This window comes from Ranitomeya variabilis, chromosome 2 (assembly GCF_051348905.1).
Source record: "Ranitomeya variabilis isolate aRanVar5 chromosome 2, aRanVar5.hap1, whole genome shotgun sequence".
In the NCBI taxonomy this organism is placed as follows: Eukaryota; Metazoa; Chordata; class Amphibia; order Anura; family Dendrobatidae; genus Ranitomeya; species Ranitomeya variabilis.
The window spans coordinates 852,464,290-852,491,380 of record NC_135233.1 but is presented as its reverse complement, the minus strand read 5'-3'; the positions used below and the strand labels follow the sequence as shown (position 1 = coordinate 852,491,380).

The window sequence follows — 27,091 nt, the reverse complement described above, 5'->3', positions numbered from 1 at the left end:
AAACTTCTGAGAAGTACTTGGGGGTTCAAAGTGCTCACCACACATCGAGATTAGTTCCTTGGGAGGTCTAGTTTCCAAAATTGGGTCACTTATGGGGAAGCTCCAATGTTTAGGCACACAGGGGCTCTCCAAACGCGACATGGTGTCCGCTAATGATTGGAGCTAATTTTCCATTCAAAAAGCCAAATGGCATGCCTTTCCTTCCACGCCTTGCCGTGCACCCAAACAGTGGTTTACCCCCACATATGGGGTATCATCGTACTCAGGACAAACTGGACAACAACATTTGGGGTCCAATTTCTCCTGTTACCCTTGGGAAAATAAAAAATTCTGGGCTAAAAATAATTTTTGAGGAAAGAAAAATTATTTTTTATTTTCACGGCTCCGCGTTATAAATTTCTGTGAAGCACTTGTTGCTTTAAAGTGCTCACTATGCACCTAGATAAGTTCCCTTGGGGGTCTAGTTTCCAAAATGGGGTCACTTGTGGGGGAGCTCCAATGTTTAGGCACACAGGGGCTCTCCAAACGCGACATGGTGTCCGCTAACGATGGAGCTAAGTTTCCATTCAAAAAGTCAAATGGTGCGCCTTCCCTTCCGAGCCTTGCCATGTGCCCAAACAGTGGTTTACCCCCACATATGAGGTATTGGCGTACTCAGGAGAAATTGCCCAACAAATTTTACGATCCATTTTATCCGGTCGCCCATGTGAAAATTAAAAAATTGAGGCTAAAAAATTTTTTTGTGAAAAAAAAGTACTTTTTCATTTTTATAGATCAATTTGTGAAGCACCTGAGGGTTTAAAGTGCTCACTATGCATCTAGATAAGTTCCTTGGGGGGTCTCCTTTCCAAAATGGGGTCACATGTGGGGGAGCTCCAATGTTTAGGCACACAGGGGCTCTCCAAACGCGACATGGTGTCCGCTAACGATGGAGATAATTTTTCATTCAAAAAGTCAAATGGCGCGCCTTCCCTTCCGAGCCTTGCCATGCGCCCAAACAGTGGTTTACCCCCACATATGAGGTATCGGCGTACTCAGGAGAAATTGCCCAATACACTTTAGGATCCATTTTATCCTGTTGCCCATGTGAAAATTAAAAAATTGAGGCTAAAATAATTGTTTTGTGAAAAAAAAGTACTTTTTCATTTTTACGGATCAATTTGTGAAGCACCTGGGGGGTTTAAAGTGCTCACTATGCATCTAGATAAGTTCCTTGGGGCGTTTAGTTTCCAAAATGGGGTCACTTGTGGGGAGATCCAATGTTTAGGCACACGGGGGCTCTCCAAACGCGACATGGTGTCCGCTAAAGATTGGAGCCAATTTTTCATTCAAAAAGTCAAATGGCGCTCCTTCCCTTCCGAGTTCTGCCGTGCGCCCAAACAGTGGTTTACCCCCACATATGAGGCATCAGCGTACTCAGAACAAATTGGTCAACAACTTTCGTGGTCCAGATTCTCCTTTTACCCTTGGGAAAATAAAAAAATTGTTGCTAAAAGATCATTTTTGTGACTAAAAAGTTAAATGTTCATTTTTTCCTTCCATGTTGCTTCTGCTGCTGTGAAACACCTGAAGAGTTAATAAACTTCTTGAATGTGGTTTTGAGCACCTTGTGGGGTGCAGTTTTTAGAATGGTGTCACTTTTGGGTATTTTAAGCCATATAGAACCCTCAAATTGACTTCAAATGTGAGGTGGTCCCTAAAAAAAATTGTTTTGTAAATTTTGTTGTAATAATGAGAAATCACTGGTCAAATTTTAACCCTTATAACTTCCTAGCAAAAAAAAATATTGTTTCCAAAATTGTGCTGATGTAAAGTAGACATGTGGGAAATGTTATTTATTAACTATTTTGTGTCACAAAACTCTCTGGTTTAACAGAATAAAAATTCAAACTGTGAAAATTGCAAAATTTTCAAAATTTTTGCCAAATTTCCGTTTTTTTTTCACTAATAAACGCAGAAATTATCGACCTAAATTTACCACTAACATGAAGCCCAATATGTCACGAAAAAACAATCTCAGAATCGCTAGGATCCATTGAAGCGTTCCTGAGTTATTACCTCATAAAGGGACACTGGTCAGAATTGCAAAAAATGGCGAGGTCATTAAGGTCAAAATAAGCTGGGTCATGAAGGGGTTAAACTAACTTTTTTTAAATCACTCCCTCGGCTTTGATACCTGCATATTGTCCTGTCTACATGGAGTAAGTTCTATCCTTTTAGCCAGGTACTTAGAAGCTCTGGTTGTTTAGATAAGTCTAAATTACTGATAAGGTCATTCATATTTCTTCTGATAAGAATTGAGGTTCTGATGAACAATTTGTTTCAAAAGCAGAATTACTTCTTCACATCTCTGTATGTGTGCTTCCTCTTCAAGGTCAGAGTAAGAGCTGTCACAAACACAAAATCTGGACACCTGGGTACAGGAGGCTTTATGCTATGTAAGACAGGCTTCACTGCAGAAGGCAAATTGGTGTAATTACTTGCATATTTTGTTCTCAATGTGATTTTTTTTAAGTTTATCAAGTAGAAATAGCAATTTACTAAATAGGCCTTTGGTTCTCTCCAAACCTTCGGAATGGCAAATGGCATATGATAGGAATTATTTTTTCCAACCAATAAGAAGCCTAGCATTAGATAAACACCATATATATGGTGCTCTGTACCTTTTGAGATCACCTACTTTACACCCAAAATAAAGCTCATAACACGTTTTTACAAGTAGGGTAACATTTTCTCTTACTTTTGAACGTCAGTTCACCACACACATAATAGAAATTGTCTAGACGATTTAAACACTTTCTTGGCATTATTGAAAAATTTATAATAACAGAACTAATAAAATATGAGAAACAAGCAATACACTTTAGATCAACAGAAGAACAAACACTATTGCTAAAAATTCCCTTCCATTTCACTACCGGCTTTCTACTTACAAAATATTAAATATTTAAGCATTTCTCATCATGAATGAACCTGCATAATCTCATTCCTCTGATCATATACTGATTAGAACACTAGATAATTTTTGTCAAATCCAACAATGACAAATCATTAAAAAATTTAAAAACTGCTAAAATGAAAAATAAAAATTAAGTGTAAAAAACTGTGCCTGCTGAAAATGTTCTAACAACATATTTAAAAGGGGTGAAACTCTACTGAAATCTAATATATAAAGCTGAATGTGTGTGTGTGTGTATGTATGTATGTATGTATGTATGTCCGGGATTGGCATCTGAACCGTAGCAGCTACAGCCACAAAATTTTGCACAGTCACACGTCTGGACCCCGAGAGCGTCATAGGCTATGTTGTGAGGTGAAATTTTAACCCCGCGCTTTCCAATTCACCAAACAATTTTGCCCCTATCTACATAATGGGGAAAAAGTGAAAGGAAAAGTGTTGGAGGCGTCGCAGCTACAGGCACAAAATTTTGCACAGTCACACGTCTGGACCCTGAGAGCGTCAAAGCTATATTGTGAGGTGAAATTTTAACCCCGCGCTTTCCAAGTCACCAAACAATTTTGCCCCTATCTACATAATGGGGAAAAAATGAAAGGAAAAGTGTTGGAGGCAAATTAACAGCTGCCAGATGTGAACAAGGGGGACTTAAAGAATGACAGCGATGGCACCAAAGAGTATATACTGTACAGTTGCTAAGGTGGGGCCCCAACATGGGATAATCACACCACCACGGGGATATGAACACACACACAAAATGCGCCACACACTACCACGTGCTCGAACACATATACCACCCTCAGTGCACATTTCACCACACATACACCAACCTCGCCACATAAAAGTAGAAACACAAAAGTCGCCGCTCAAAACTCGCCACGCGCAAAACTCTCCACATGCAAAACTCGCCACACGTGCAAAACTCGCCACACGCAAAACTTGCACACGCAGAAAAATTGCCACACGCAGAAAAATTGCCACATGCACAAAAGTTGCAACACATGCAAAAGTTGCCTCACACAAAACTTGCACATACTCAAAAGGCACCACACATAAAACTCGCCACGCGCAAAACTCGCCATGCGCAAAACTTGCTGCACACAACTTGCTACACTAACCTGTCACATGCAACTCGACACACAAAAAGTTGCTACACGCATGTCGCCACACAAAACTCATCTCACAAAAGTCCCTACATGCATGTCGCCACACGCAACTCAACACACACAACTTGACACACGAAACTCGCCCTAAAACACACACAAGTCTGGTATCCTTCAAAAATAAAAATCTGATTAATAAGCAGACAAACTACAAGAGCAACAAATGTACCATATAGGAATCCGGCAGCTGTCAGTCACATGACCAGTCTATTATGTGTATGTGTGAGCTAATATATACTGCCAGGGGGTGGGCTTACTGTTGGCTGGGGATTTATCAGGCTGCCATTTTAGCTTACAAATACTGAGGTAAAAATACTGACCAAATAACGTGTGAACGAGGGCTAATACAGGAGGAGATGGCATACAGCTATATACTATATACAGGAGATGACACACAGGTATATACTATTTACAGGGGAGATGACACACAGGTATATACTATATACAGGAGGAGATGACACACAGATATATACTATATACAGGAGAGATGACACACAGGTATATACTATATAGAGGAGGAGATGACATACAGGTACATACTACATACAGGAGGAGATGACATACAGGTATATACTATATACAGGAGGAGATGACACACAGGTATATACTATATACAGGAGCAGATTACCTACAGGTATATAGTATATACAGGAGGAGATGACACAGGTATATGCTATGTATAGGAGGAGATGACATACAGGTATATACTATATACAGGAGATGACACACAGATATATACTATATATAGGTGAGATGACACACAGGTATATACTATATACAGGAGATTACATACAGGTATATCTAATATATAAAGCTGAATGTGTGTATGTATGTATGTGTGTATGTCCGGGATTGGCATCTGTACCGTCGCAGCTACAGCCACAAAATTTTGCACAGTCACACGTCTGGACCCCGAGAGCGTCATAGGCTATGTTGTGAGGTGAAATTTTAACCCCGCGCGTTCCAATTCACCAAACAATTTTGCTCCTATCTACATAATGGGGAAAAAGTGAAGGGAAAAGTGTTGGAGGAAAATTGACAGCTGCCAGATGTGAACAATGAGGACTTAAAGAATGAGAGCGATGGCGACAAAGAGTATATACCGTACAGTTGCTAAGGTGGGGCCCCGACATGGGATACTCACCACACACGGGGATATGAACACAAACACAAAATGCGCCACACACTACCACGTGCTTGAACACATATACCACCCTCAGCACACATTTCACCACACACACACACCAACCTCGCCACATAAAAGTCGAAACACAAAAGTCACCACTCAAAACTCGCTACATGCAAAACTCGCCATATGCAAAACTAGGCTCACGCAAAACTCGCCACACGTGCAAAACTCACCTCATGGAAAACTCACCTCATGCAAAACTTGCACACACAGAAAAATTGCCACATGTACAAAAGTTGCACCACATGCAAAAGTTGCCTCACACAAAACTTGCACATACTCAAAATGCACCACACATAAAACTCGCCACGCGCAAAACTCGCCATGCACAAATCTTGCTGCACACAACTTGCTACACTAACCTGTCACATGCAACTCAACACACAAAATGTTGCTACACGCATGTCGCCACACAAAACTCATCTCACAAAAGTCGCTACATGCATGTCGCCACACGCAACTCAACACACACAACTTGACACATAAAACTCGCCCTAAAACACACACAAGTCTGGTATTGTCCTTCAAAAATAAAAATCTGATTAATAAGCAAACTACAAGAGCAACAAATGTACCATATAGGAAATACGGCAGCTGTCAGTCACATGACCTGTCTATTATGTGTATGTGTGAGCTAATATATACTGCCAGGGGGGAGGGCTTCCTGTTGGCTGGGGATTTATCAGGCTGCCAATAGCAACCAATCACAGCTCAGCTTCTATTTTGCTACAGTTAATTAACCTGAGCTCTGATTGGTTAATATAGGCAACAAAGACATTCTCAGTATAACAAAGCTAATATATGTTGTGAAATGCTTCTATTTGCTTAGTTTTTGCCTTTTAATAATTACATTTCTATCTATTTGTTTTGTGGTTTTTGTGTGCAGAATAAATTTTTGTTAACACATTCTATTTTGCTAACAGCAGTCATTAACCCGGGCGAAGCCGGGTAGTACAGCTAGTAGCTAATAAATGTTCTTGTGAAAAAAAAATAATGTTGCCCAGTGAATTTACAAGATTATTTACAGTTTCCTATGTTAGTGAATTGCAATGTATGCGTAAAAATCAGATGCTATACGTTTGGATTACGGGTTTTTCTGTGTGCCTACAGACGTGAGTGGGTGAGTCTCATCCAATTTATACTAGTGTATGCGGCGCTTTTTTTTTTTACTCTGTAAGTAACAATGGTCTGAGTGCTGTTCATTTTTTTATGGACAACATTTCGACTGAAAATACAGTTTTGTGCATGAACTCTTACTCTGACTTTTTCCCTGTCTTCAGACATTTTTGTTTACTTTCCCACATAATAATATATAACCCATATTAACAACATGTCACAAGAGTTGGCCATGCGGACCCAGACTACTCTAGTGATGTCACTATTGTTGATGTGCTTTTGCCATGGTCTGGGATTGGCTAGCCCACTATCATAATATGTCCATCAAGCAAGTGTGTAATGCTGCAGTGAAGCAAAACAGTAGTAGTGAGGGAATGGAGAATTATGAAGGAAAATGTATTTGTTATTTTCCCATTTTGAGCAATTTAACTTTGTTTTAATTAAATCATTGTAAAAATAAATTTTTTATTTGACTATTCAGTTTAAAAAGTACATATATTTTATGTAGAATTTTAAAAAGGAATGTCACAAAAATTATGTTAGCTTTCATCAGCAATAAATATATGTTTGAAACAAAAGTCTATATAATTTATTAATCTTTGTTACAGGATGGATGTTTGGAGATCCTCACATTACTACTCTAGATGGGTTATCCTACATGTTCAATGGCCTTGGAGATTTCCTCCTTCTTGATGCATCAGACTCAGACATCTCTTTCGTTCTACAAGGTCGTACAGTGCAGACTGAACAAGCGAATGCCACCAACTTCCAGGCCTTTGCAGTGCAATACACATCAAGCATTGGTAGTGTTAAAGTGAGTATCATAATAATTGTATAATGGTGACAAATGTTAGTTAAAATATTATGTTTTATAATGAGATGGTAAACAGTCAGTTATGTCAGCCTACACATTGAGCCCGATTCATCGCTGCATTTCTGCTAATTTTTTGGTGTAAGTACTTCTTAATTAGTGACTTATTGATTTGCATCAAATTCATCAAGGAATTTGTGCAAATTTTGGACTGTGCACAAAATGTATAAATCACTTTCTCCATTTAGATGAAGTTGGTGCATAAATCATCAGTGAGCACCACAAGACAAAAAAGAAAAATGACTAAAAACACCACAGATGAATAAACGAGCCCATTGCATTTTGACCCATTCTTACCTAATTCTTCTAGTCTTTATGAAGTAATGCATGTGCTTATTTAATAGACAAAAAAATAACAGAGAAAAAAGCGCCCTGCTGGTGCATTTGTTTGGAGGCTTCAGCAGGTAACCATCTCTGCTTTTTTCTCTGTGATTTTTTTGTCAATTTTCTGGAGGATTTTTAAGTCCTCTTTGTGCGTCTGTGAGCTTTTGCTTATTTAATAGAGATGAGCAGATTAAGCAAATTCAAATTCGCCTTATCGTTTGTCTTTTCCTGGAAAATTTGATTCAAAGATAAATTATTCTCCCTGAATTTAATAATCCTCATTATGCCTGGTCTCTCCAGTCCACAGAGCATAACAAAAATATTTGCAAAAAATGTTTAAAATTCACTATAATCACCTCACTTCTGACCTCTCGGGCCCCTCTGCTCCTCTCTACCACTGGTCTGGTTCTCATTGCATCTTCGAATTTGCAGTGGTGAAATCCCCAGGCCATGTTTGCTAGGATGAAGCTTCTGAGTTTGCTAAGCCTGGAAGGGTTCTGCACATGCACCTACAAAGTTCACCGCATAGGCGCAGATTGGAATATATGTTGAGGACTAGACTGGAGGCAGTGAGGAGCGGAGGGGCTGGAGAGGTGAATACAAGTTATTTGTTTTTATTCAACATTTTGATGGTTCCAAAAAATTATGGCCAACAGCCCTTGTTTTTCTGAATTCGTGAGGAAGCGAGTCACACAAAAAAATCTTAATTTTGGCGAATGCGATATTTCTAAAATTAGAGTAGAATTCAATTGCACTGTTTTATTTGCTCATCCCTACTCTTTAACTATTGGCCACACCTTTTACTGTTGGTATCATACATATTTTACATATCTACATAGTATATCCCTAATAATGAGAGATAAAGCACCATGGAATAGAAAACTTGTGAATAACATTGCTCTGTTTTGGTCTTTGCCATTATTTTAGAGCATAAGATATATATTTTTTGAATTCCCAGGTGGAGTGGTATCTACATAACTCTAACATTATAAATGCTTTCCTTGATGGTCAGAAAGTATTATTCAGTTATTCACAAGGTAAGTTAATTTTTGTTTTATTAGCATGAAATATGCTAATTCTATGATATTAAAGATTTGTCTTTGTACACACTAGCATCAAAAGTGGAAACAGAAGCAGATTAAATGTATCCTTCCTTCTCCCAACATGTAAGATTAGACAATGTGAACAGTAGATTTGGGAAAATGGATAACACCCAGAAAGCAGTGCTTTCTGCTTGCTAAGGTCAATGCAGACTTAAAAACTCTCAGTTTATTTTAATCTATAAGTAAAATTAATAGAGAGATTTTCTGGGACTTGGCTTATTTTTTACTTTTGGGCTAAGGATTTGTAGGCAGTTAGTAGCTAAGTACCTTGGATTCTTCTCCTCTGATCATCCTCACTTCTACTTTACAGACATTTCCATCTTTGCTAGGGAACATTGTGGTAACTAGGCTAAGTTGCAACTAGTTATTGTGAGTTTGACAGTCTTTCACAAGAACAAGGTCACCAATTTTGAGATTGGGCTTAGTAGATTGTCAGTTTGTCCATGGTTGCAGTGTTGAAAGTATTGCGTGCGTCTCCTGTCCCAGAACGTGTTTGCAAGACTTTGTACTGATCTCCATTGTCGATTGTAGAGGTCTTTGACATCAAATTCTCCTGGAGGAGCGTTGAATAGCCCCGCTTTCTGGGTAAGGAAAGTGGCTGTCGTGAATCATAAAGTCTCTTTAAGGTCATTCAAAAACAGATCTAAAGGTATGGGGATTATTATAGCTGCAAATGTGGCCATGAACGTTATTAAGCTTTCGTGGGTGAGCCTTGCTGTGCATGCTTTTAGAAATGTGGAGTCGAGAATTCTCCAAACTACACCAATCATTCTTTCGAAAGATCCTCCCATATGAAAATAGTGAGATATGTTACGGTAAATATCCATGTGCTAATGAATATCACAATAGTTTTGAGGTCCAAAGTTTAAGAAATCCCTAATTCTTTGGCTTCACCAACAAAGTTAGTATCTCTATCTGAATGTATATGTTTGTTGGGACCTTGGATGGCAGTAAATCTTCTGAGAGAATTGAAAAAGTGGCTAGGTACTCAAAGACCTCAATCGGGAATCGTTCTTCACTTTAGAACAGTTTTGGTCCTGAGAGCCATGTTGTGCTTTCTACCCAATTTGCATCAACTGCTTTATTAACTGAAGGCCTTTGTTAGATAATTTATGAAAGTCATCATTTTTTTTAAACATGGCTCTTTCTATTGGCTGAACTGTAGCACTCATCCAGCCTATCCCAGATCATTTTGAGGCCAGTCTCAGTCTGGTTTATATTGACTCCTCTGATCCTTACTGAATCTCTGCCTGACTCTTCTCCCAGATATTTGACTAAGAGGTCTATTTCATCTCTGTGTGAAAGTGTTATGTCTCTACTAAGATTTTGGAAAGAAACTGTCCTGGCCCTGTAGCCTTCAGCACTGTCGTTAAATTTTAAGAGCCCTTTGTTGACTAGTTCGCATTGTGTAAAGAACTTAGCAAACATTAACAGCACAGTATACTGATGGTGGATCACCCTGCTAATGATGTGAGCTGCATTCATACATGTTACTCTCCTCCCAATGGCACTAACCAGTGTTGTTTTGCATTGGTGTGACAAAAGATATGCCAGCAAGGTGATTTTCTTTGGTTACTGTTATAGTTAGCAAAGATGTCTTGTGTTGCTTTCATATTTATAGCTGTTCTGGGTCTGCACCCCATGTTGAATACTGTTTGTCTCAACAGACATATCATGTTCTCATTTTTATGCTAGCTCAGGATTTCAGTTTGAATCATTGAGCTCATTAAAGTACTGTGATGTGCGTTGTAATGAATCCTGCAGTTCAAGCCTTAGGAGTGGCATACTGCTTTGCCTTTGCAATTTGGAATGCTGTGGAACTTCTAGGGACCCTGCATCAGCTACAGTGGCTGCAGGCTCCTTTTCTGTTGCTAGTCTTTCTAAGGTAGCATCCAGGTGCCAGGTGTACCCTCTCAATTTGTGACCTCTTCTCTGTCAGCTCTCTCTATCTGCACTCTTGTTTCTCGTTCAACTAGTGTTGCTTCCAGGTGTGTTTTCTCAAAGTTCAGTTTTATTTCCTTGTTAGCAAAGTTTACTCTCATTTTGGCAACGTCAGCTTGTAGACCGTAGTACTGATGATGGACAATGCCTTTGAGGAGATAGAAGCTACATATCTCGTTCTTTATGATGATTTTTAGTACATAGTACCTTTAAGAGAATACTTGACTATGCAGAGATTGCTCTAGTTGTATCAAGTGGCTGTAAAGTCAGTGTCCTGAATCTCACTGGCTGAGGAGCTGCTGTTTCTCTGTTCTATCCTTGCTACACATTACACTGAGGGGTGTGTGTAGTCTGACAAGCAGTTAAACTGATCTACTATAATGCAATAAGAAGACTGTTTACTGAAGTCTATGCAGTTTATCGAATGTTAGTAAATGTATTCCGTGAAGCAAGGAGCAATAAAATAGCAAGGAATCAGTACATGTAAACAGGTAGCACAGAATTACATTTAAGAAATGGCTGAACAGTTTATAAACAACATGTGGTAAACCAGTTTGCTATCCAGTTTAAAAAATGCAACTGACTAATGCTGGGATGAGGATCTTGGGTATCTGGTGGCTATAAACGGGTGCAACAGAGCCCTTCTTACCAGCAATGCTGTCACAAAGGGGATAAAATGGTGGATGTCCTCTGTATGGCAGTCTGTGAGGAAATTAACTTCTTATTCCCACAATGCACCATTACAGAGCAAGGAGATGGAAAGAGCAGAGGGACAAAAATTTAATGCTGATAAACAAATTCAACTGCTAGAAGAAGCTTGTATACTGCAAACAAACTCAACAATGCAACTTAAAGGGGTGTTCCTATCTTCAAGATCCTATCCCAATATGTAGTAGGTGTAATAATATTAATATTAGTAAATGCCTCCAATTAGAAATGTAGTACAGTTTTTCTGATTCGCTGTGTATATTTCCTCATGTGCAGGCATTGCAGGACCTTAGGTATCCATGGTAACAACCACTAGCAACTAGCTAGCTATCACAATATCAGTGGTCATAGCCATGGATACCCAAGGTCCTGCAATGTCTGCACATGAGAAAAGAGACATAGCTAATCAGAAAAACCATATTACATTTCTAATTGGAGGTGTTTGCTAATATTGTTATTATTACACCTGCTACATATTGGGATAGGATCTTGGAGATGGGAATACCCCTTTAATGCAGAAGGCATAACAACCTGCCTTTTCTGCTGGCGGACACTCTTGCTGGCGACTCTGCTGTTACATTTGACCTCATATCAACAGATCAGCTCTTCCGGCCTGCTATGTCAAAGGGGCTGTCACAGCCAATGTCCTGCCGATTGACAGTTAACTCCCCGAAGTTAGTCAGTGGGCAGTCGGCTGTGCAGTCAGAGCAAATGAAAAAAATTGTTTAGAGGTCAGAAAACCCCTTTGAAGTTTCTCTATCCTAGATAGACAATAGGCCATAAATGTTATAAGTGAGAATCTATCTCTGTAACTGATTGGGGCCCCTGTGCCACCGAGTGAGGCAGCCACATACAAAGATAACATGGAAGTGTTTGGGTCTCACTAGTTATGAGCAGAGCGTAGCAGAGATTAATGACCCCTTTTAAGTTTAACTTGAGCATTTACTGTACATTTTAAGATGCAAAATGAAAGTATTTGCATCAATAATTAATGTGTCTACAATAAAAAACATTCACATTTTGTATTTAATTATAACATTTTTATAGTTTGTTACAATGTTTATAATGCAACCCATGTTTTATCTTAATAATTCAATCTACAATGGAATACGCTTTCTAAAAAAATAGAATAAGCTTTTCTAAAAATATAAATTTCCACCAAACACAAAAATATCTCCATCTCTATGAACCTTTTTCTAAGAGTTGTTTTCATGCAGAAAAATGTTATGTTTTTAATAGGGAAACAAGTATAATAAATAAAATAAATGTTTACAGATCAGGAAGCAGTCACTTGTAATACATCTAATCAAAGTTATACTTTCTCTTCATTTCTAGATATGGAAGAAGATATTAATGACACCAATTCAGCCGTCTTCTTAAAAAGCAATAATTCTATGATCACTGCAACCTTTGAAGGTTCTCTGTCTGTACAAGTGTCGGCCCAGTCTAATATGCTGACTGCCGTATCCAGTCTTCCAAGTAGCTTCCTGAATAATACCAAAGGATTGCTGGGTAAGTGCCAGTCATTTAGTTCTATGTGTGGTTAATCTTTTAAATCATTATTTTTAATACGTTTTGTTCTTTTTAATATCCGTATATGTTAGCAAAAATGTCACAACATTTTATTTGTGCAGAAGCCCATCTGTACTTTTTACCTGGTCTTGGTCCAGACATTACTTTTACCCTATATGAATAATGCTGCCTCTATATATTTACACTATATGCACAATTATTAGGTAGTTTGTATTTTTGGTAATCCATTGTATTATTAATAATCTTTATTTTTATATAGTGCTAACATTATTATTGATCAACTATAGTGATGTTGGTCAATCTGAAAGTTTAATAAACCTGAAATTTGAATTTTCAAGAAAGTGAAGGTGAGGATTTGTCTTTCTTTGGAGAATATCTATGACTGAGCAGAATTATAATACAACAAAATGAAAAACTATCTTTCCCATCTCAATTGTTTGTAATTAGGGTTGAGCGAAACGGGTCGTTCATTTTCATAAGTCGCCGACTTTTGGCAAAGTCGGCGTCTCATGAAACCCGATCCGATCCCAGTGTGGGTCGGCCACGTGGAACGCGAACTTGGCGCCAAAGTCGCGTTTCGAATGACGCCTTCCCCGACATTTTTTTGAGCCAATTAATTGTGGGCAGCGTGATGACATAGGTTCCGGCTCCTGCGGCATCATAGTGCTATGTTACGTTTTCGGACGTAGTAATTTCCGGAGTCAAAAAAATAACATATGCCTTGCACGGAGGAGAGAGAGAGAGAGAGAGAGAGAGAGAGAGAGAGAGAGAGAGAGAGAGAGAGAGAAAAAATAAAAATAATAATTTCATTGACATACATTGGGTTTCGTGTTCCGGGTCCGGAACCCGACTTTACAGTAGAATCGGCCGATTCCATACGATCCGACATCCGAGAAGGTCGGGTTTCACAAAACCCACCTCGATCCTAAAAAAGCTAAGGTCGCTCAACCCTATTTGTAATCATTTGTTAAAGCAAGAATTACATCCAAACTACTAAAATGTACAAAAATACATTTCTGACATTTCAAAAATATATCAGTGACCAATATAGCCGCCCTTCTTTTCACTAACATTAATAAGCCTTCCATCCATGGAATCTGTCAGTATCTTTATCTGCTGAAGATCAACTTTTTTAGGCAGCGCCAACCACAGCCACCCAGTCATAGAGAGGTGTACTGTTTTCCTTCACTGTAAATCTCCCATTTAAGAAGGACCCACAAGTTCTTAATAGGGTTTAGGTGAGGAAGGGGCCATGCAATTATTCTTTCATCTTTAAGGCCTTTGTTTGCTATCCAGTCAGTGGAGTACTATGATGCATTCGATGGAGCATTGTCCTGTGTAGAATTCATGGTTTTCTTGAAAGAAGCAAACTTTTAATCCTGTACCATTCTTTGATGAAAGTGTCTTCTAAAAACTGGAAGTAGGTTTGCAAGTTGATTATGAGCCCATCGTCAACCCAAAAAGTCCAACTAGATCATCTTAAATAATAGCAGTCTATAGCAGTACACTACTTCCATCATGCTGGCGGCTGAGTCGAAGTGGAGGTCTGTGCTCGTTACCTATCCAGCCAGGGATCCACATCCATCCATATGATACCATCATGTCATCAGTAAAACCTTTCAAAAATCTGCCTTCAGATATTTCTTGGCTTAGTCTTGACATTTTAACTTATGTGTCTTGTTTAGTAGTGGTCATGTCTCAGCCTTCTTACCTTTTCCTTTTCGCTGAACTCCTTGTAATTCTTTACACTCCAGGGAGTTGCAGGTCTAGAATATGACAGTACTGGAGGATAATGGATTCTTGGTTGCTTCATGTTTGATTTCTTGCCATGTCCTTTTGCTCAACGCATTTTTTGCGACACTGTTAATTATTTACACAGGGGAAAGTTGTAAGGAACAAGTTTGCACCCCATGTTATAAAATATACAACGATTATTATGGTATAAAGTAAAAAAAAATCAAAAAATGTATTAAACCACAAACAGAAAGAACCCTTAAAACATGTGTGAATGAGAATCTAGAAAATTTGGTTGTGATAGTCCAAACGAATATTACCCCATCCTCAGCCATTGCTGATGTAGCAGTAATGTTTCCCTGGCTAAACCATAAGAAATGCTGTAAATACATATATATATACAGCCCATTCTCCAGACCTAAAACACATTGAAAATCTCTGGAATGCAATCAAGAGGATGATGGATAGTCACAAGCCATCAAACAAAGAGGAACTGTTTAAATTTTTGTGCCAGAAGCAGTGTGAAAGACTGATGGAAAGCATGCAAAGATGCATGAAAGCTGTTTTTTAAAATCATTGTTATTCCACAAAATATTGATTTCTGAACTCTTTCCGAGTTTAAACATTAGTATTGTTGTTTGTAAGTGATTATGAACTTGTTTTTTTTGCATTATTTGAGGTCTGCTAGTAATGTATATTTTTTGTTATTTTGACCATTTCTCATTTTCAGAAAAAAAAACAAAATGTATTGCTTGGAAATTCGGAGGCATGTTGTCATAAGTTTGTAGACTAAAAGAACAATTTACATTTTACTCAAAAATATACCTATAAAGCGAAAAATCAGACAAACAGAACATTTTGCAGTGGTCTCTTAATTTGTGCCAGAGCTGTGTATATAAAGGAAATGTGTCAGCTTTAACTTTAGGCCTTTTAGAACTCATTTCATCTTCTACTTGCTTAACCGTTCACATTCTATGACTAAGGGCTTTGGCCTGAAACATACGTCAGAAGTCAGAATGGGCAATGTTTTTTAATTGTCTGGACAATTTTTTTTTACCATGTGAAATAAAGTTACATAATTTTTATCCATATGACTATGTGGATCCTTTTCTTCCTCTTTTTGTTCACAATAACAGTAATTTTGACCAGGAGTGCCAAACGTTTACATGCCACTGTATGTAGGCTCCATATCAGACAAATCAATAAGGACAATATAATGTATCTGCATTAAAATTGATTGGGAGATGTAAATAATACAATCACACTAAATAATAAAAAATAAGATAACAGATTAATTAATAAATACTAGGGACGATGAAGGTGCCTGATGCTACAGATCCCCGTTTGTATTGCTATTACCTAGTTAGATATTAGCAATAAGCTTTGGGATCTGTAACGTCAGGCATCCTGATTAATAACCAAGTAATAAAAAATGACAACAGCACATGCAGAAAAAAGTTATTTATTTAAAAAAACACTACAGGGCAATCGAGAAGAGTCGGGCCAAGCATCTCGGGTTATTTGCCAATTCTATGGTGGCTGTGGACTGACTGCTTTACCTTGGCTGGCTGTGAAAAATAGCAGGGACCTCATGTCATTTGTTTTAAAGTATTTATTTAATAGGTTTACTAGGGCTAAACACCCTTTAGTGCCACATGAAAGGCACTAAAGGGTGCTAATTTATTGTATGTAGGGGGCTTGTGACATTACATATCTGCAGGACACGCATCTATTCTATTTATCTATCTATCTATCTATCTATCTATCTATCTATCTATCTATCTATCTATCTATCTATCTCTATCTATCTATCTATCTATCTTTTCTATCTGTTTATTCGATATATCTGTCCTTTCTTTTTATTCTATCTATATCTGTATATAAAATTGCTTTATTATTTAAAAAGCTAGCTTTAAGTTACAAATAGAAATTCAGTTTTTTTAACGGTGATGTTAGAAATGCATTGCATAAGGATTGCATATGTACTGTACTAGCTGTTTCCAGCCAGCTAACGCTCGGGATGCTCATTGCTATCTAAGTAACTCTGCTAGTGATTAAACTAAAGTAAATAATGACAACATTCAATAGCGCTTACGCAGGTGGTAAATTAACTTAAAATGAAGTTAATAACAATAATAATAATTAAAAATCAGAATAATACTAATACATTTTATTCACAGTGTAAAATCAAAAGCAAACTGGATTTGTGTGGTAATGTGTGGGGAAGGAGCCTCGTGTGGTAATGTGTGGGGACACAGCCTTGTGTGGTAATGTGTGGGGACAGAGCCTCATGTGGTAATGTGTGGGGAAGGAGCCTCGTGTGGTAATGTGTGGGGACGGAGCCTCGTGTGGTAATGTGGAGGGACGGAGCCTCGTATAGTAATGTGTGGCGACAGAGCCTCGTGTGGTAATGTGTGGGTTTGGAGCCTCGAATGGTAATGTGTGGGTACGAAGCCTCATGTGGGAATGTGTGGGGACAGAGCCTCGTGTGGTAATGTGTGGGTACGAAGCCTCATGTGGTAATGTGTGGGGACGGAGCCTCGTGTGGTAATGTGGTGAGGGGTGGGATTATGTGTGGATGTGATGGGGGGTGGGATTATATGTGGTAATGTGGTGGGGGGCGGGATTGTGTGGTGATGTTGTGGGGGGATGGGATTATGTGTGGTGGGGGCAGGATTGTGTGTGGTAATGTGGTGGGGGCGGGATTGTGTGTGGTAAAGTGGGGGGGCGGGATTGTGTGTGGTAATGTGGTGGGGGGCGGGATTGTGTGTGGTAATGTGGTGGAGGGCGGGATTATGTGTTGTAATGTGGCAGGGGGGCGGGATTATGTGTGGTAATGTAGCGGGGGTGGGGTTATGTGTGGTAATGTGGTGGGGGCGGGATTATGTGTGGTGATGTGGGGGGCGGGATTGTGTGTGGTAATGTGCTGGGGGGCGGAATTGTGTGTGGTAATGTGGTGGGGGGCGGGATTGTGTGTGGTGATGGGGTGGAGGGTGTGATTATGTGTTGTAATGTGGCAGGGGGGCGGGATTATGTGTGGTAATGTAGCGGTGGGTGGGGTTATGTGTGGTAATGTGGTGGGGGCGGGATTATGTGTGGTGATGTGGTGGGGGGTGGGATTGTGTGTGGTAAAGTGGTGGGGGGCGGGATTGTGTGTGGTAATGTGGTGGGTGGCAGGATTATGTCTGGTAATGTGATGGGGGCGAGATTATGTGTTGTAATGTGGCAGGGGGGCGGGATTGTGTGTGGTAATGTGGTGGGGGGGTGGGATTGTGTGTGGTAATGTGGTGGGGGGCAGGATTGTGTGTGGTAATGTGGGGGACGGGATTGTGTGTGGTAATGTGGTGGGGGGCAGGATTGTGTGTGGTAATGTGGGGGACAGGATTGTATGTGGTAATGTGGTGGGGGGGTGGGATTGTGCGGTGATGTAGTGGGGGGGCGGGATTATGTGTGGTGGGGGGCAGGATTGTGTGTGGTAATGTGGTGGGGGGCGGGATTATGTGTGGTGGGGGGCGGGATTATGTGTGGTAATGTGGTGGGGGGAGGGATTATGTGTGGTAATGTGGTGGGGGAGCGGGATTATGTGTGGTAATGTGGTGGGGGGTGGGATTATGTGTGGTAATGTGGTGAGGGGCGGGATTATGTGTGGTAATGTGGCAGGGGGGCAGGATTATGTGTGGTAATGTAGCGGGGGGTGGGGTTATGTGTGGTAATGTGGTGGGGGCAGGATTATGTGTGGTGATGTGGTGTGGGTGGGATTGTATGTGGTAATGTGGTGGGGGGGTGGGATTGTGTGGTGATGTAGTGGGGGGGCGGGATTATGTGTGGTGGGGGGCAGGATTGTGTGTGGTAATGTGGTGGGGGGCGGGATTATGTGTGGTGGGGGGCGGGATTATGTGTGGTGGGGGGCGGGATTATGTGTGGTAATGTGGTGGGGGGAGGGATTATGTGTGGTAATGTGGTGGGGGAGCGGGATTATGTGTGGTAATGTGGTGGGGGGTGGGATTATGTGTGGTAATGTGGTGAGGGGCGGGATTATGTGTGGTAATGTGGCAGGGGGGCAGGATTATGTGTGGTAATGTAGCGGGGGGTGGGGTTATGTGTGGTAATGTGGTGGGGGGTGGGATTATGTGTGGTGATGTGGTGGGGGGCGGGATTATATGTGGTAACGTGGTGGGGGGCAGGATTTTGTGTGGTAATGTGGTGGGGGGTGGGATTGTGTGTGGTAATGTGGTGGGGGGCGGGATTATGTCTGGTAATGTGGTGGGGGGCGGGATTATGTGTTGTAATGTGGCAGGGGGGCGGGATTGTGTGTGATAATGTGGTGGGGGGTGGGATTGTGTGTGGTAATGTGGTGGGGGGCAGGATTGTGTGTGGTAATGTGGGTGTTGGGATTGTGTGTGGTGATGGGGTGGAGGGTGGGATTGTGTGTTGTAATGTGGCAGGGGGGCGGGATTATGTGTGGTAATGTAGCGGGGGGTGGGGTTATGTGTGGTAATGTGGTGGGGGCGGGATTATGTGTGGTGATGTGGTGGGGGGTGGGATTGTATGTGGTAATGTGGTGGGGGGGCGGGATTGTGTGGTGATGTGGTGGGGGGCGGGATTATGTGTGGTGGGGGGCAGGATTGTGTGTGGTAATGTTGTGGGGGGCGGGATTATGTGTGGTAATGTGGTGGGGGCGGGATTATGTGTGGTAATGTGGTGGGGGAGCGGGATTATGTGTGGTAATGTAGCGGGGGGTGGGGTTATGTGTGGTAATGTGGTGGGGGGTGGGATTATGTGTGGTGATGTGGTGGGGGGCGGGATTATATGTGGTAATGTGGTGGGGGGGCGGGATTGTGTGGTGATGTTGTGGGGGGGCGGGATTATGTGTGGTGGGGGGCAGGATTGTGTGTGGTAATGTGGTGGGGGGCGGGATTGTGTGTGGTAATGTGGTGGGGGGCAGGATTATGTCTGGTAATGTGATGGGGGGCGAGATTATGTGTTGTAATGTGGCAGGGGGGCGGGATTGTGTGTGGTAATGTGGTGGGGGGGTGGGATTGTGTGTGGTAATGTGGTGGGGGGCAGGATTGTGTGTGGTAATGTGGGGGACGGGATTGTGTGTGGTAATGTGGTGGGGGGGCGGGATTGTGTGTGGTAATGGGGTGGGTGGTGGGATTATGTGTAGTGATGTGTGGGGGGCAGAGCTACTGTGCAGGGGGTAGGATTAGCGAGTAATCATGATGCTTCTTATATATATAGATATCATATGAATATCATACAGATGCTAGTTGAGAAAAATCACATTGTACTCTCATGACACTAGCATGACATTCATTCTACTTTTCTGGATCAACATTGGACTTTTTTTTATATGCTAATGTGACCCCAGCCTAATAATTCTTCACACCATAATAAATAGTGTTGATATTCTTAGTCTGCACCATCCTTCATTGCACAAATATGCATCACTCGATCTGCTTCATATAATAAGCATTCAAGTGTATACAGCTTGGAACTGGAAAATCTGCATAAAATTAATGATAGCCAAAAAACTTACTTGCCTAATGATTGTGCATAAACTGTATATGTTGGTGCTTGAAGTCCCATCTTTTATCACTGATTTTTTTTTTTTTTTAAATGATTGGTTGCAGAAGTCTAGACTGTAATTCTAACGTACCTCTTTGTAGGGACCTGGAATAATGACCAGAGTGATGATTTCTTCTTCAATAATGGCACAATACTTCCCATCAACAGCTCAGAAAAAGAGATATTCTACTATGGAATGGAGTGTAAGTAATAGATCAGACCTAGATCATTGGGCAGATCTACATTGTAGGATTACCCGATAGCATACAATAGAATTAGCCTTATATCCCAGCACATGGAAACTGTGTATGTCATCTTTAGCCAACCTGCTCCTTTGTAACTGAACACACACAACAGAATTGTACAGAGGTCATCATGAAACTTTGTGTAGAACTTTCAGTAAGAGTTACAAATGAGGAGAGGCGAGGGAGAGTACAGCCCTTTCTCCCCTGTGTCTGCTAATAACCCACAGTTCCGCCTCCTCCTAAAATGTTACAGGCAGCTGAGCAGTTGGGATGGGGGGCAAGAACAGTGATAGGTTGACAGTAAGTCTACCATGTGTACAACCCTCCTTCTAGCTGCTGATATTCAACTTTAGGATTTCACTGCTGTTACTGGATACATAATGAGAGCAAAGATATATCACATGTCTGTCTAATGTGTATATATGGCTGTATTATGTGTATATGTGCAAGTGATAGATATACAGTCATTGCAAGTAAACATCAGGATGGAGTTTGATAAGAGTGGCATGGCTCAAATCTATGTTATAACCCCTACTTCATGCTGTCTTTATATTTACATAGAAAAAATCTGCTGTAAGATTGCTATTAATAAAATTTCCAGTGATGGCCAAAAAAGGGCAATGTTTACAAGCTCTTTCTTCTGACCAGGATCACTGGAGCGTAATGTTTGCTCCTTATACTACCAAATTTTAGTTCCACTGCACATTCAATGATGTGGAGACAAAGCTGCCTCATATATCAGCATTGGGAGCTTACGGATGGGGCTGGTAGCATGATGATATCATAGGTCTCAACTATCAATCAGCACCTAGCACCCACCTCCGCAGCAATTAAGAAACTATGAATTTGGGTTGGGAAGTGATGGGTTTCTTCTGAAGAAGATATCCTAAACCACCAAACCATATTGTAAGTACTGTATTGTGTTATGTTCAATAGGCATATTGGGAACAGGGTCGTATTTAGAGTTTCTGCTGCCCTAGGCACTTTTAGTGCTGCCTCCCCCATTGATGAGTATGACACTATAGGCATTAACTTTGGCAAAAATCGCTGATGTGAAGGTAGCCTTTTGCAGTAGATCCGGCAGTTTTTCCGCATGTGCCGCATAACAGATCACTTACAGCAACACTGCGCTCGGTCTCATTCATTCCCTATGGGACTTGCGGACATGTGCGGCACTTGCGGTTTTGCCGCGTCCGGCAAATGCGGTACTTGCAGCTATGGAAAAAAATGCTGCTAACAGTTTTTTTTAATTCAAAAAGGAGAAACATTGGAGTTTTTGGCAAAATTTCTAAAACAACCTTTAATGAAACAGACCATCAAACATATATTAACAATCAAGATTTAAAAGATGTGATTAAAAAGGACAGCAACACTGGCCACACTCAGTTCTAAATGTAATACTAAAGGGCTTCAATCAACATGATATTTTAAGGACCCCATCACCTACAATGTCCATCCACCTGCTCCGAAAGGTTAATGGATGGAGGACTTTAATCAATATAGCCCAGTGGCTGTTGTAGAATCTTCTCTGGGGATTCCTCTTCCATACTGCCCCCTTAATACATATGGTCACAAAAATCAACCTATGTTAAGTTGAATAAAAGGGTCATCTTACCAAGACTGAGGCACACCGCTGGACGCACCCCCCAAAAAAAAAAACTTGCTCAGGTGCCGCCACCCGCATCTTGGCGCCCTAGGCACATGCCCTCAAGTGCCTAGTGGCAAATATGGCCTGATTGGGAATCATATCCAGCTAAACACATGAGCCTGAAAATTCAGACACGCACTCTTACAGCAATGTTATTACAATATAAGATAAGATTATGACCTGTCACTCATGTTCATTAATTCCTTTCAAAATTCTACATGTTACAGATAGATAGATGCAGCCGGCCACTGAATTGATGCTTCCCGCTGTTTGGGCAGCATGAATCAGATGACAGTTCTCTTTAAAATGAAAATCCTATTGTGTTTTTAATCAAACTGCCATAGATGAAATGATAGCTGCAGTGGTATTTGTCACCGATTATTTGAGAAGTACACCAACAGGAGGAAACAGAAAGGAAATTCAGATTCAGTGGATAATGTGATGCCTATTATATAGTATAGAGCTGTAGAGCTGAACCTGTGGCAGACCGGGGATTACACAGGTACATTATACTTTGTGCGGATTACATTTATATATTCTGTAAAATGGTGAGCGTTGTATCTTGAGATGTATGTGTCTGTAACGCAGGGGAAGTCAACGAGACGAGCTTGTTTAAAGAACCGTACACACAAGGAAAAGACTCATTCATACCAGTTTTCCTCGATGATTTGAGAGATCTATATAAAGACCAGTATGCAGAATTGGAGGAGAAGTGTGGTAATAAAACTGAATGTATATATGATGCCCTGGCCACAAATAATGAAGATCTCGGCTTAGCTACAATGAAGGTGTCACTACAACTGGAAGAAACCAATAGCACTTTAAGTAAGTCTCTTAAGTCTTAACCCAAACTTTTTTTGCAATACTTTTTTAAAATTTCTGCATTATACATATTGTTTCACAAAGATAACACCATAAATTGTACTGCTTTCCTCCTTTGGCTTTAAATTACTTATTACAGGAAGCGATGGCGCCTAGTGCACATTATTTAGGTACAGTGGGGCAAAAAAGTATTTAGTCATTCAGCAATAGTGCAAGTTCCACCACTTAAAAAGATGAGAGGCATCTGTAATTTACATCATAGGTAGACCCCAACTATGGGAGACAAACTGAGAAAAAAAATTCCAGAAAATCACATTGTCTGTTTTTTTATCATTTTATTTGCATATTATGGTGGAAAATAAGTATTTGGTCAGAAACAAACAATCAAGATTTCTGGCTCTCACAGACCTGTAACTTCTTCTTTAAGAGTCTCCTCTTTCCTCCACTCATTACCTGTAGTAATGGCACCGGTTTAAACTTGTTATCAGTATAAAAAGACACCTGTGCACACCTTCAAACAGTCTGACTCCAAACTCCACTATGGTGAAGACCAAAGAGCTGTCAAAGGACACCAGAAACAAAATTGTAGCCCTGCACCAGGCTGGGAAGACTGAATCTGCAATAGCCAACCAGCTTGGAGTGAAGAAATCAACAGTGGGAGCAATAATTAGAAAATGGAAGACATTCAAGACCACTGATAATCTCCCTCGATCTGGGGCTCCACGCAAAATCCCACCCCGTGGGGTCAGAATGATCACAAGAACGGTGAGCAAAAATCCCAGAACCACGCGGGGGGACCTAGTAAATGAACTGCAGAGAGCTGGGACCAATGTAACAAGGCCTACCATAAGTAACACACTACGCCACCATGGACTCAGATCCTGCAGTGCCAGACGTGTCCCACTGCTTAAGCCAGTACATGTCCGGGCCCGTCTGAAGTTTGCTAGAGAGCATTTGGATGATCCAGAGGAGTTTTGGGAGAATGTCCTATGGTCTGATGAAACCAAACTGGAACTGTTTGGTAGAAACACAACTTGTCGTGTTTGGAGGAAAAAGAATACTGAGTTGCATCCATCAAACACCATACCTACTGTAAAGCATGGTGGTGGAAACATCATGCTTTGGGGCTGTTTCTCTGCAAAGGGGCCAGGACGACTGATCTGGGTACATGAAAGAATGAATGGGGCCATGTATCGTGAGATTTTGAGTGCAAACCTCCTTCCATCAGCAAGGGCATTGAAGATGAAACGTGGCTGGGTCTTTCAACATGACATGATCCAAAGCACACCGCCAGGGCAACGAAGGAGTGGCTTCGTAAGAAGCATTTCAAGGTCCTGGAGTGGCCTAGCCAGTCTCCAGATCTCAACCCTATAGAAAACCTTTGGAGGGAGTTGAAAGTCCGTGTTGCCAAGCGAAAAGCCAAAAACATCACTGCTCTAGAGGAGATCTGCATGGAGGAATGGGCCAACATACCAACAACAGTGTGTGGCAACCTTGTGAAGACTTACAGAAAACGTTTGACCTCTGTCATTGCCAACAAAGGATATTTTACAAAGTATTGAGATGAAATTTTGTTTCTGACCAAATACTTATTTTCCACCATAATATGCAAATAAAATGATAAAAAAACAGACAATGTGATTTTCTGGAATTTTTTTTCTCAGTTTGTCTCCCATAGTTGAGGTCTACCTATGATGTAAATTACAGACGCCTCTCATCTTTTTAAGTGGTGGAACTTGCACTATTGCTGACTGACTAAATACTTTTTTGCCCCACTGTATTCCCATGGAAAGACAGGAATCATTGTTATGATAAGGGAGAAAAGAAAACAAAATGTCAGTACAAAAATCTAGAGATGCAATGACCAATGACTTGATTATGGATTGCAGTAATGATGGGAATTTTAATTTGTAACATAGATGATAACTGGGGAACGATTGTTCTCAGACTTAGCACACAGCATTGTTTTGCAGGATAATATTTCACACTAAAAGATCATATTGTACATATAATAGCAGCTCCATACATTGCCTCATTCTCCTTGTGTTCTCAGATGCCGCTGCTCCATCAATTACTGGAAATCTGACTATTGAAGCCTTTATATATAGTACTGTTACAGTACAGTATACCGCCACTGGCACAGGAGTTGTTTTCTCTGCGGATCCTGATACAAATACAGATATTAATCTGACCAGTGAGTGACAATTCTCATTGCACATCGTATGATCCATCCAATATTGCTCTTTGCAGAAATTCTTTTAATACAAACAATTTATTAAATAGTGACACAAGTGCCAAGATTTGTGATTACAGTGCTGATAAAGACTCTATGCCTAAAGATCACACACTAACCCCAAGCAATAATGTGTTACTCAACTCCCTCCGCTCATTGTTCTATTTCCATATGTTGTCATGGAGGTTGCAGATGACTTCAGCATATGGCTACACAAAGTTTTTTTTCCAGGCTTTAACTCTAGAGACTTAAAGGAGTGGTCCGAAGTGAAAGTAATTTTCATTCATTCTGAATCCCTATCTATTTGATGCTACAATCATTTCTAATATACTTGCATGAAAAAAATCCCTACCATAGCTTAATTACATTATCTAACTGCTTTTCTGTTTTTTTTCCCTACTTCCTTCCTGATGATACTTTGTTTGAGAATCCCAGTGCATGCTGCGATGCACAAACAATGTGTCATAAGGGGGTAGAGGCTGTGGTCATTTCCGCAGCCCCTGCCTCCTCCCTATAATGAAGCATCATCCGTGATGCTTGTTTGAGGGGCTGGGCTAGTCCTTGCTGTGTCTCTGCATACTGTGCACACTGCCATGAGCATAATCACAGCATGTGCCATGTTTTTGTTTTAGATCAGCAATGTTGAGCCGGGGTAACAGAGTGCTTTGTCAGAAGACCAGTGACATAACCTGCCGCGGGTGGCACTAGTCTCTGCACGTTGGATATTGTGACACTGTTGCCATCTTGTCACAGCTGTACTGAGCCGACAACATAGCACACGGTGTGATTGTGCTCATCACACTATGTACAGTGCACAGGGACACAGCAGGGACTAGCCCAACCCCTGAAACCATCATCACTGATGACGCTTCATTTCAGGGAGGGGGCCGGGGCTGTGGCACTGACTGCAGCCTCTGCCCCCTAATGGCTCTTCGTTCAATTATCTCAGTATGTACTGGGATTCTCAAAAGAAGCGTCATCAGAAAGGAAATAGAGGAAAAAATGTAGAAAAGCAGTTAGATAGTGTATGTAAGGAATGGTAGGGAATTTTAATGCAAGGACAGTATATTAAAAATTAGTTTAGATTATTGCACTAAATAAATGTTGATTTAGAATTAAATTTTTTTCTGACTTCAGACAACCCCTTTAATTCTGCATTCAAGCTCTATACAAAAAAACCCATAAATATTTTTCTAAACAAAACTGATTTTTTTCTCATTAATTTATTATTTGAGATACAATGGAGCAAGAAAAATAGTTACAAATATGAGAACAGATGAAGAAAAAATAAAATAATATGTATTAATTTATTAATAAACGGAAAACTTAAAGGTAAAGGAAATACATAAACCTTGTTGTGCAAGAAAAAATATTGTAGAGTCTTTAACCCCTTCACAACATATAGTGTATAGTCACGTCATATGTTGCGTCTCTGACTTTGATGCGGTCTCCAGCGCTGAGCCCACGTCTTTTCCCACACATGACAGCTGATTTAATCAGCTGTCATGTGCCTTTAACAGTTCTACCCGCAATTTTAACCAGTTAAATTCTGCTGTAAATCTCTGACAGCTTAATTTAACACTCGCCAGCCGAAAGTGCATCACAAATCCTGCCCATCAACACCCCTGTCACATGATTTGGGGGTGATGATAGGTTGTTATGGGTCTGTAGAAGATCCCCGTGCCTCTCACATCATGATGTCCGGCGCTCATAGGAGATCATGATTCCTGTCACACATAGCGGTGCTTAAAGGGAACCTGTTAGCAGCATTGTTCTGAGTAACCTACAAACACTGTCAGGTTGATGCCATTATATTGATTAAAATGATACCTTGGTTGGTGAAATCTGTCTTGTGGTTGTTTAATCTTTTTTACAACTAATAAGATTTGTGCTTTGGGGCAGCCTTTGGGGGGGAGTCGTCATGTCGTGCTCTGCTA

At 40.6% G+C, this 27,091-nt stretch overlaps 1 protein-coding gene across 13 annotated transcripts in view; it reads left to right on the top strand.

The window, feature by feature from the left end:
• Positions 1-27,091, top strand: part of LOC143808019 (uncharacterized) — a 428,145-nt gene that overhangs the window by 142,718 nt on the left and 258,336 nt on the right. For all 13 annotated transcript variants that reach the window (XM_077290233.1, XM_077290228.1, XM_077290231.1 and 10 more), the window contains exons 41-46: positions 7,033-7,238; positions 8,578-8,656; positions 12,707-12,883; positions 20,308-20,409; positions 22,688-22,924; positions 24,975-25,115. In XM_077290233.1, the coding sequence (XP_077146348.1) occupies positions 7,033-7,238; positions 8,578-8,656; positions 12,707-12,883; positions 20,308-20,409; positions 22,688-22,924; positions 24,975-25,115 (942 nt within the window). The remainder of the gene's footprint in view (positions 1-7,032; positions 7,239-8,577; positions 8,657-12,706; positions 12,884-20,307; positions 20,410-22,687; positions 22,925-24,974; positions 25,116-27,091) is intronic.